We start from the raw sequence: 11,534 nt of genomic DNA, 5'->3' as shown, positions 1-11,534 counted from the left end.
GCCCTCTTTTCCATTACTCCCAAAAATATGACCGAGTGTAATCCTGACAATATTACACTTATCTGCACATTTATAATCATGAATCACATGCTGTCGTGTGTACATCGAATGTAAAGTAAGATTTATGAGTACACAATTAATGACACATCACGTATAAATATCAAACACACATTTGGGATTTTATTTTAAATTAGCTTCATTTTAATTGAGGTTCATGTTGATGTCTAAACCATACCAGAAAGCATATTTACACTTTTGTAAGATTGGTAACTCCCAAATATAACCCATTTAGCCAAAGATGTATTTACAGTAAGTGTTAAGGCACTTTGAATTGTAAGGCTTTGAGGTGTGTAATTTCCAAGAACATTCAGATCCGAGCCCAAATGCAAACTTTAAAAAATCAGGGCTTAAAATTCACATTTAAAAAAAAAATTGTGAATTAGTGTGAATTTTTCAACACTGTGGCTTGTTGATTACTAAAACAGCTTCTTCATTGTCATGTTAAAATAGAGCAATCTTAAAGGCTATGACTGTAGAGACACAAATGTCCTACTTAGGGCTCCTTCCTCCCCTTGAACCTTAGTGTGAAATGAAATATTGCTCCATTCAGGCCACATGTTTGAAATCACTGTAGAAAGACGGTTCGGCCTTCACCTCTAGCTCTTCCTCTAGCCCTTCCTCTAGCTCTTCCTCTAGCCCTTCCTCGTCCTCTTCCACCTCTCATCATTACCGGTGCTTCATTCATCACACCCCTTCCTCGACCTCTTCCTGTGCTAATATCTCCTCGTCCTCGTCCCGGTCCCCGCCCACGGCCCCTCCCACTTTCTCTATTTATCCTCGGGCCACGTCCTCTCATCCTCAAGCTAGTGAAGCGCTCGTTCAAGGATAGCTGGGTCTGCAAACGAAAAAAAAAATACAACAATTAAAATGTAACAAGTAGGAACAGATTTTCTTAGCATACAAGTGAAATGGTTTACTTTTCAAAACGGATCTACTATTAAATGTGACATCAAAGAGCAAGATGAATATGGTTATGGTGTTAAATTGGTGTGATGGTAGATCTCAATGAAGAAATCTGAAGTATAGAGTTTTAAATTATGTAAATGACAAAATCAGAAAAAAATGTGAAACAGAATTCATGGCATACATATGCTTCATTATACATTGTTCTGCATTACAGAATGCTATGTTGGTAGGGTGTGTGTGTATGTGTGTGTGTGTGTGTGTGTGTATACACACACCTGGTTGGTGGTTGCTTTGTAATTGAAGTGCAGTTGGATGCCTTTGGGTGTTGGTCTACTGCTCACTGCCTCAGGTGACCTGCCCCCTAACACGGTATCCCCCCGCTGAGGCCTCACCCTTACAAGGAAAAGAGAATCCAAATAATGCTATATACCTAAAGTTCAATGGCAAAATTCACAAAAAAAATACATAAATAATTCTCTAATCCTATAAATCTCTGCTCAGGGCCTGTTTAGTGAACCTAATTCACCATCACTGCCATTTTGAGTCAATGCTGATTACACTTTTCCCAGTGGTCTGAGTACGGAAGGTTCCTGTTGACACAAAACGTGCTGCACCATGTGTAGCCGCTGCTTGTAAGAGTAGTAATCCATTGTACAGTCTCTCCAATTTTCATGCATTCAAGAAACCCCATATAACCCATCGTGGAACCATCTCCAGGACTCCTGACAAACCTAATCAGATGCCAGCCAGGGTTCCTTTAGTACTGACATATACTTTCCATCTACCACAATCCACAGATGGAGGAACTTATCACCTAAGAACGTTTGTCAGGAGGAGGTCTGGGAGAAGATGACAGATGAGTGTATGTAATGTGATTCTGTTTTTTAAACCATGGACCTTTATGCATTGTTAAACTTTCCAGAAAAATCCAGATTTTTAACTTTATGAGTAGCAAAGGTTCGACACACACGTCTTTGTCTTGATTCCAGTTCAGGTCTTTTTAGTGAATAACTTAAATGTTCAAACATATTAAAAAAATGTAAAATGATAAATGAAAAACTCACTGAGTCACAGGTGGTGGTTTTTCATTGGGCAGCGACACGGTTAACGTTGTCCCGGGAGTAGATGTAGATGTAGATGGCGTTTCCTGACTTTGTGAGAGAGCGCAAAAGAGAGTAAAATAAAGTGAGTAGGCAGAAAAAAAGAGAGAAAATAGAAGAATTATGCATCGGTGTGCATAAGATTTACTATATTTGCCTAAATATACATACCTTCTTATTTTTTGATATCTTTCCAATTTGCCAGTGCCTCTCGCAGCAGAAAACTACAAACAAATACATAAACAGTTATTGGGATCTACATCAATCCACCAAACCTTATTATTTTCATTGATGTGGAAATGATGAAGCGATCAGCGTACTTCTATACTAACATACTTCTCTGTCTAATACAAATGGTCTTCCACCTCTCTGGGGAACTCGCTGACCTCTTGCTGACAAAGCTCCTCTACAACATTATGAACGACACAACGATCAATACTAAGTTCAATATAATACATAATGAAAGCAATGGTCTTTATAATGCATATGAAAGCGATGGTCTTATACCTGCTCAATCCTCCTCGTCCTTTTCCTCTCCCTCTCCCACGGAACGAGCCTCTAATTCCTAAGGCCGCACTTTCATTTTGATATTCTCCTGTCTGGGGAAAAAACACTTATTTCTGAATTTTCATATTATTGCTGCTTTTAAGCTTATGTAAATATAATCTTTTATTATAACATTCATTATATCCATACCATATTTTTACATCTATATTATTTTACAATTTGAAAAATGTCTATAAAGTCTGTATTTTTCAGTCCATGATATGGTGCTTTCTACGAACCTTAGTACTAGCTCTGTTGAGAGGACTCAGGCCACTCGGTCTCCCAAAACCTCTGCTTCTGTTTAGCCCACGTGACCTAAATGGCCCTGAAATAATACAAATAATGAGCTCAGCCTTCTTTCTGTCAAGTTGACGTGCTAGGTTATGAGATTACTTTTTAAAGCAACAGAACCATAAATGAATTTGGCACAAAGGTGCCCATTTTCAATATTTTCCTAAATATCAATAGATAGCAATGAACAAAGGGATTGCAGTTAGAAAGCTAGATGTAAATACAGAGTAATTCAGTACCCTGATAATGCAGCGAACCACGTCTGAGGCCTCTCTGTGCCTGTGGTGTCTGGTTAAGCTTCCTCAGTACATTATTCCTGTTTGTAACACGCCTGCTTCTTGCCCTGTTCGCAGCTCTGTTTGCTTTCTGCTCCATTTTATTCAGCTTGATGATTTCATCTGGAAGGAAGAAAGGAGAAAACTAGTCAGTCAGTCTGTTCACATTAAACACTACGTTACAGGCTGAACGTAAACATGGTGCAAGACAAAAACGTGCACCTTAAAGGTGGGGTGCACAATGTTTAAAAGCCAATGTTGACATTTCAAATCACCTAAACAAACACGCTCCTAACCCAAACGGGTGTCACCCCTGTTTTGATAGCTCCACCCCACACACAAATACAGTACACAACCCAGGCAACTATTATGGCGGAACCTGCTGGGGCAGCTGGCCGAGGAGATATTTTTATTAGTAAATGAGTAATACTATGGTAATAAAGGTCAAATGTGTTTTTGTAGTACTATGTGTTGTACCGTGAAATGTTTAGCTCAGTTTCACGTGGAAGATTACGTTCAACACCTAGAACCCGAGGTTCTAGGAGGTAACGGCAGGTATCCGCCATGTCAATCTTTCAATCGCTTTCAGCTAATGTCAGACGTGCACTGAACACTCTCTCTGCCGCATATTGAGAAGACACGCCGCTTTCTGCTCATTGGCTACACGTTTGTTTTGTTAGTCGGCCCGAAGCATTTTTGAAGCATTTCTCAAACATCGCGCACCCCACCTTTAAAGTGAGGCAGATCTAGAGTCAGGTAACACTTGTAAAATTGAATTGGAGTCAAGAACATGTGCAACGTGCACTAGGAAGAAAGGCAGTGAAGAACCTTGACAGGACCTTCGTTTCATCACCACCTTAACAGGGGTCAAATGTGCCAGTGTCAGATAATAAAACAAATGCTTGTTGCCATTTTATGATGTAAAACTCAGACATTAACATTTTTAGTTTTAAAACCATGCAGAACTGGTCATTTTGTCATCTCTGTAAATCTAGTTGTTATTCCAAAGGTTTGAAGTTAGCAGAAATGTGCTTAGCAGTACATAAACAGTCTGAACTGTGTTTCGCATAAGTGTTTTTAAATAATTGGTCTGGGGAAAAATCCCCATGAAGCCTTAAAACAAATGTCTTCAGTGTTGAACAGCTGAGTCACAAAAAGCTTGGAGTTGTTGACTCAGTGAACTCAGACAGGTGTTGGCTGTAGTAGGCAGAAGACACACCGGAAATGCGCAATGGCGTCTTCAGGATATGTTTTAAAAGTTTGTGTTTATTATAACAGCAGTTAAATGTGATGTTTTCAATCTGAGTGAAATACAGCTCGTGCCACTATGACATTTTTACAAACACTTATTTTTTTTGCTTCTGCCTTTTAGAAAACACTCGGAACAGCTTTCTTTCCTGTCAGCCACACAATAGCTTCACAATTCAGTCCCCCCTAAATAAATTGCACAGTACAAACACGAGCACGAACATAAACACGTACAATAATAAAGTAAAAGAAACGTAGCGCGTGCAGTGAAAGAGGATTAATGACGCTATAAGTGCCTCGCGCACAATGCGGAAGTGAAAAAAAACATCAAGGCGATTTCGAATCTGGAAACAAACTCGTGATTTTATGAACAGGGAAAAAAAACAACATCGTTCTAACCGAGTGACATGTCGATTTTGTCCGCTTGAGACTCGTCCATCGGTTCTGAGAACTCGCTGTCTCCCATCTTTTCCCCGGTCAGGCGCGCGCGCGCTAACACTTTATGCAGTTAAAAGCACGATATCGTTTGTTTTTACCGACTGATCAAACCGAGACTTGTAGCTCACGTATCCTCGCGTCACGCCATGCAAAGTGGATGTGTTGAACCAAACGTGAACGCCTGCTGTGAAAGTGCTTCGCCCTCATGTGGTGTGAATGAACAAGCCTGGAGCCCAAAAATAGCTCATGCTCTAACAGCTGAAGTGTCCAACAGATTAAACCGTGTCTATATATACTGTGTGCATGAGAAACACAACTCCATTGAGTTGCAATTATAATGTGTATTAATGTGTAATTGCTAAACTGTGAATATCAATCCTAGGTGTTAACTTCTTGTCTTCTTTGGTTCATTCATTTCATCCATTAAATGTTACAGAAGTGAGTCTTGAGTGTAGCCATGATACAATAGAAAGAGTTAAGGGTTAAGCTCAAGGGCCCACATTGGAAGTGCTGGGAAATGAACCCATTAATGAATAAACAGTAATCCAGAACCTTTACCCACTGAGCCACCGGTGACCAACACTGATTTCAACAATGACAGTGACACATTTTACATTTTTACTGAAGTCATGGAGCTTCTAAATCCTAAAGTTTTTCATCAACACAACACAGAAAACACAAGTATAAGCTTACATGATTTATAGACATCTCTTTTTTTTTTTTTGAGGTATTGAGTTTTGGAGTCATTTATTTCAAGTGACCATTCAAACAGGATAATAATTAAGTGACATTGACAGGGACACCTCTGTGACCAAGAAGTCTAGACCTTCGTTTTTAATGACCAGAAATATCTTTAAATATACTCCAAACATAAAAGAAGCCACTGAACAAAAACTATTTCATTTGACCAGGGATCTTCAATCTTATCTGCAAAATGTTGTTGTGGCTGCTGGCTTTCACTACACTTGAGAGTGAATGAAAGACAAACCTGATTAAACAAGTGAAATCTGGTGTAATCAGACCCTTACTGTAAAAGAACCCTATGTTCTGCTCTACAGCGCCACAAGTGGTCACAAAGTGACATTGGATACTGTACTTACTGGAACATTTACAGCCACCAGATGTCGCCAAAGCACCAGTGCGGGTTTGTTCTTCTTTATTCGTGATCCACATAAAAAGAAATCAAACTAATTTGCACCTCACTGCAGCAGGTGTCTTTAAAATTGTTTTTTTTTTTTTTGGTCTACATCGTGAGAAACACATGCACTCTAAAATAAACAAAAAGAAACTGTGTCATCGGATGAGCAAAAAAAAGAATAGAAAAGAAAAATAAACAAAACAAAACAAACACACACACACACAAAAAAAAAAAACCCGGACAACTGATGGAAATTAATGCAAAGAAGACACAAGATCATGATTCATGGCAAAGGATCCTGCTTTCTTCCACATCACCATCCACAACACCTGTCTCCCTACCCCATCCCTTCCTCCCTCCGCCCCCATCATCCTCCAGCCCCCTCCCGTCCTCTGCGCGCGGGGCGGAGCGGCTAAAAAAAAAATACCCCCTCGTTATTATCTTGAGCATATATTTCCTTTAAGAAGATGGCGGCGAGTCAGGGAGGAGCGGCAGCTGCGGCTGTCCTGCAGGGCCATCACTATCCAGCCGGACCGCACTGGAGCTCGAACGGCGCGCCGCCTCCACCCCAACCACCGCACACCGCGCGCAGCCTGGACCGCGCGCTCGATGACGCCGCTTGCTCCGGAGTCCTGAACATCAGCGGGAGGAAACTGCGCGACTACCCGGGGCTCAGCTACGATCTTACGGACACCACGCATGCAGGTGGGTCCGTTACACGTTCCTCATCTCCAGAACCGGTTAAACCGTGCGTGTCTGATTTTTCCCCAGTTCCCCCTTGTTAGCATGCTAACGTGCGTGGCACAATAGGGCTATGGAAAACCGTATATGTCTTTATATCAGAGCATCTCATTGGGTGCAATCTGGCTAAAATTTAAAGATCCTATGGGGAAAAATGGATCTTGGGATTTCTTCAGCTCTGTTGGGTTTACAGTAAATAAAATAGCCCCATGTGCGTATTTCTGTCGCTTCCGAAATGGTTACAAAACGTAGTCGAAAGGCATGAATGAAGCACTGAAGCGCGCGCATGGAGTGCCTTCGCATTTGCGTCCACATTTATTATCGATCACGTTTAACGATGTTTAATGGATTGAAATGCAAGATCTAACGCCAAATGCTTCCTGAATGAAGACAAAAGATGCTGCTGCCTCTATAACGGCATCCAACTGGCCATCAGCGCCCTTTCCTCCACCAGCACCACCCCCTCTATCGTGCACGGATGTATTACACACAAGCCACACGGTATGAGCCATCAAAAGCCTTGTGGTGAATTATAATAAGATTTAAGCTTGTCGCGTGACCCTAATCCTGGTTTATAGACATGTCTGATACTATAGTAAGAACCTACTAAACACTACAGGGTTGAATCTTCTGCTGCATAATAAATAATCTATTACAAATATGCAGATTGATTGAAAGGATCTAAAATCTCAGAGCATTTCTTCACCATGTCTTCTGTACATTTGTGTTCTGAATATACTGATAATATAAATAACAAATCGTTTTGTTGCAGTTTATTACAGGATTGTGACATTGTTGTATATAAACATCAGTGTAATGCTACATGTGATCGTGCGATACAGTTTCATATTGTTAATTTGTTCAAATTAATTGCCACGAAATATTTTAGTATATCATGCACATTGATTGATTGCACGATTTATAAATAATTAGCTAACTGCATGGAGCTTTTTTAGATCTAGAGAATTTACATTACTGTTATGTTTTTTTGGAATAAACAGTTTTTGGATAAATGTTATATTTTGTAGTAGTACAAGGTTTGTGTTACTTCTCAATGCTTTGTGAGTTATTTATTTTTTACCAACTCATATTATAGTGCTGTTGAATTCTCAATTTTGATTGGTTGGAAAGTTTTGATAACTTTTCTATAACAGTAGCTTTGCCAGTTGAGCCTGGTGTACCTTACATGTATATGAATGCACTTGTTCTAATAGATTCTTGTCTCTAAAATAATCTAAGAGGCATAATAATACGTTAAAAATGTGCTGTTTAACAAAGAAGGATATATAATCATTAGTATGCTGAAGTCTTCTGTAAAATGATATTTTTTATGGAAGGAGTCACCAATGTCAGTGGTGTCAAGTTTTCCAGCAAGGGAAAATCTTCAGGACAGAAGTGTTTTGACTTTATGGTTCTTGGTATCATGAAAAGCTGCATTTGCGAATGTTATTTACTGTTAAATGTTAAAAAGAGAGGCTGGTGAGGGGATGGAAGGGTTTAACATAATGAACGACAGGGATAGGGTTATGCAGGGTTAGGCCTCTGATCAACACTTAGCTGCACTGATGGACTTCGTAGTAACTAAATAAGGATGTCAGCTGTTCGAGTGTGTGTGTGTGTGTGTGTGTGTGTGTGTGTGTGTGTGTGTGTGTGTGTGTGTGTGTGTGTGTGTGTGTGTGTTTAAAGGAATTGTTGATAAATGTCTTGGTAGACCAGACAACCAGATGAGGAAGTGATTTCATGGCAGAGAAGCAGACTGATGCTGACTCAACAGCTGATTTCTCTCTGTCTCTCTCTCTCTCTCTCTCTCTCTCTCTCTCTCTCTCTCTCTCTCTCTCTCTCTCTCTCACACACACACACACACACATACAAAGGCACAGACTTAGGTTAAAAACAGCTGAAGTGTGTTTTCTCTTTGTTATTTCTTTAGTGTAACTGTTACTCAAAGTGTTTGCGCTCCAAACGATTTCAGACATAGTTTGACTGTTTGTGTGTGTGTGTGTGTGTGTGTGTGTGTGTGTGTGTGTGTGTGTGTGTGTGTGTGTGTGTGTGTGTCCCAGTGACCTACTTAGTACTTCTGGATGGTGGGAGACAGTGTTTGGCAACAGTTAACACTGCTTAGTGAATAAACGCTTGTATAGCTGACCTCAATGTGTCACTAAACAGCCGCTCTTCATCCCGAAGTTATTAATTAAATTGTTGGAACGTCCCAAAAGACTTCAATGAAGGGGCAAATCACCGTAAAACCTAATGTCTTACTTTGTGGGCGTGCTTTCATTACAGTTGGACTACATTGCTTTGTAAAGTAGACACTTAAGTTAAATTAATCACACACACTCTGTTCTTAAGCTCTTACAGATCCAGTTTGAATGAATACCAAACACTTGCCTTTTTGCCTTTAACATTATTATATAACAGTGATACAAATGTGCTGATATTTGTTTCTATAACATCATTGGTCTGTAGTTTATACTATAGGTTTATATTAATGAACTCATATGTTATTGTTTCTATAGCGATAAGTTTCTCAGGGACTTGTAAATGTATTGCTGTTCATTATCCAGGTACAAAGTCCAGCAAAACGACATGTTGAGCCCTCTGTCTATATCACTGTCCAAAAATTATGCATTCAGCGTATCATTCTGCCAGTTTTCTTGCCAGACGTCCTTTCAGTAACTGAGTGTCTCAAAGAAGGCAAAAGAGGTTTTGAGGAAGTGGTAATGGCCTCGACAGGAACTGTCCATGTCTATTTATTCTGAGGGGATGTTTCTAAGTTTTGGTTCTCAGACAACACACATGCTATAACTGGTAGAATGTTTACCTTTAAAAACACAGATCCAGGCTAATCACTGTCAGAGTTTTATCATGAAGCTAATTTGAACTGACCTGTGTTGATTGACTTTGCGATTTATACCCCAAATACTAGTTTTATTAAACAGATGCTAGTTAGCTACCTGCTTCCTGTCAGGCTGTTTTTGCAGTATGCTTGAGGCTATGTATTTCCAAACGTCTGACTCAGCAGTATACTGACTTTATATTAGTAGAGTAATCACTAGCATTAGCATTAGCTGGCACAAGCAGGTTATGTCTCTGGGTTGTCTCTTTAACATTATTGTCTAATCTCATGATAAGAAATTAGATACATTTACTTGTATTTAATATATTTTCTCACACATTTAACAGGATTCCAGTAACAGGTTCAGTGTTTTTAGACTCCAACATGCTGTTAATGGGGTTTAGGATGAAGTCTTGAGGTAAAGAATAGTTTTTTTTTTGGTAATTCTGCTTCAGCAACAGTAGGTTTTGTTTACAAGAAGTTCTAGCTGCTAACTTTAGTCTTTTACCCACATTAATCTTTTATATGGGTGATAGATGAGCAGTTCTGTTACATTGAGGATGAGGATGTGCAAGAAGGCAGCATTTTTGGCAGTATTTACATTCCTGAGGTAAAGATTGTGTTGAAAGCAGCTTGGCCTGTTGGATGGAGCTGCTATTCTGTGGAATGTTTAAAAATCCAAACTAAGTGACTGGTGTGTTAATAGCCACGTATTAATTTATCTAGTTTTGGTCCTGAGGGTTAAATTTACGAAACATTTATTGCTTCACAATCTTTCTTCTCATGCATTTTAACATTTTCAAAATATCTTCTGCTTTGTATTTGGAAAAGTTCAATTAAACAAATAAATCCTTTTTTTTTTGTATTTTTAAATCATGCATTCATGTTCAGGGAAATATCTGTCTATACTGTAGGGATGGTTTCAATCTCCATTGTCTTTATGTGGACAATTTCATGGTAGACTTGCATCAGCTGTGGCCTGTTTGACCTTCATGGGCCAACACACACACACACACACTGTGTGGGGCTCTCTAGGGACTGAGGTAATTACGCTCGATCAGATATGCTTAGCCATTCTGTACCCCATCACCTTTGAACCCCAGCATTGTGTGTTATGGTCTTTGTAGTTGATATAACGGATGTGTTTTTTTTAAACCACAGCAAAGACAACATTTCTGTTATTCTAGTTATCAGATGAGTTAAACAGTCCACTGACTGTTTTTAGGCTGTCTCGTCAGGCCTCGTTGGCGCAGTAGGCAGCGCGTCAGTCTCATAATCTGAAGGTCGTGAGTTCGAGCCTCACACGGGGCAGAAAGTTTTTCTTCGGTCGAAGCTGCACAATTATTGCGGAGACATTTCTCCTGGGATATGTGAAAATATCCAGACGCAGCCTTGCAGTCTATTCAGTTAGCAAAAAAGAAAGAGACTTGGACTGTGTCTGTTTCCATCCCCTTTATAGTTCTCCTTTTAAAAACTGCACTTCCTTCCAGTGTGTAGAAAATAAACCTTTTTTATTTGATTGAACTTTGTAATGGACTATAAATGTCTTGAAGAGTTCAGTCTGCCAAAGGGACTTCCTGCTGATGTCAACACAAAATGCCATAAATCAAAGAAAAATTTGAAATGGATTTCCTCTCTCTCCCCCTCTCTCTCTCTCTCTCTCTCTCTCTCTCTCTCTCTCTCTCTCTCTCTCTCTCTCTCTCTCTCTCTTCTTTTCTATTGTTTTGGGAATACAAGCTTCTGATTGCAAGCTATGTGTCTGGGAAAAGCTACAATAAATTGACGACTGTAGTAAAATGTCTTTTTGTGACCTGATATTGGAATTTCAAATTGAAATTAAAATTCCAATTTTACTTGATCATAAATTATCACATGAAGCAAAACGTTTTTTTTATGACCGTCCGTATTATAAAGAAAAATCATTACAGTACAAAATAATATCATTATATAGTATT

At 39.4% G+C, this 11,534-nt stretch overlaps 3 protein-coding genes and 1 non-coding gene across 7 annotated transcripts in view; 2 read left to right on the top strand and 2 right to left on the bottom strand.

The window, feature by feature from the left end:
* LOC113636639 (trichohyalin-like) overlaps positions 1–11,534 on the bottom strand; it is a 501,252-nt gene that overhangs the window by 144,593 nt on the left and 345,125 nt on the right. The window lies entirely within an intron of this gene.
* Positions 161–5,097, bottom strand: si:dkey-17o15.2 (UAP56-interacting factor). The gene is made up of 9 exons (XM_027144215.2): positions 4,826–5,097; positions 3,143–3,301; positions 2,852–2,937; positions 2,574–2,665; positions 2,403–2,472; positions 2,238–2,290; positions 2,031–2,117; positions 1,242–1,359; positions 161–895 (listed from the first exon to the last, which is right to left on the bottom strand). The coding sequence occupies exons 1-9, from the start codon at positions 4,890–4,892 to the stop codon at positions 626–628; spliced, it is 1,002 nt and encodes a 333-aa protein (XP_027000016.2). The 5' UTR covers positions 4,893–5,097; the 3' UTR covers positions 161–625.
* lrch2 (leucine-rich repeats and calponin homology (CH) domain containing 2) overlaps positions 6,255–11,534 on the top strand; it is a 43,424-nt gene continuing 38,144 nt past the window's right edge. For 2 of the 4 annotated variants that reach the window (XM_047809395.1, XM_027144191.2), the window contains exon 1: positions 6,255–6,707. In XM_047809395.1, the coding sequence (XP_047665351.1) occupies positions 6,470–6,707 (238 nt within the window). In that variant the 5' untranslated portion in view covers positions 6,255–6,469. The remainder of the gene's footprint in view (positions 6,708–11,534) is intronic. The other 2 variants (XM_047809397.1, XM_047809396.1) reach the window with 2 other exon arrangements.
* On the top strand, positions 10,818–10,890 carry trnam-cau. The gene has a single exon. It is a non-coding gene; the product is annotated as a tRNA-Met (tRNA).

The sequence above is a fragment of the Tachysurus fulvidraco genome, chromosome 26, assembly GCF_022655615.1.
Source record: "Tachysurus fulvidraco isolate hzauxx_2018 chromosome 26, HZAU_PFXX_2.0, whole genome shotgun sequence".
NCBI lineage: Eukaryota > Metazoa > Chordata > Actinopteri > Siluriformes > Bagridae > Tachysurus > Tachysurus fulvidraco.
This window is presented reverse-complemented; position numbering and strand designations above follow the sequence as displayed.

Bases quoted from the DNA above. Each gene is read 5' to 3' on its own strand.
- si:dkey-17o15.2 (XM_027144215.2), bottom strand. From the start codon at position 4,892: ATGGGAGACAGCGAGTTCTCAGAACCGATGGACGAGTCTCAAGCGGAC. The intron at 3,302-4,825 runs GTTAGAACGATG...TCTTCCTTCCAG, and splicing joins CAAAATCGACATGTCACTCG to ATGAAATCATCAAGCTGAAT. The intron at 1,360-2,030 runs GTGAGTTTTTCA...TTTCCTTGTAAG, and splicing joins AAACCACCACCTGTGACTCA to GGTGAGGCCTCAGCGGGGGG.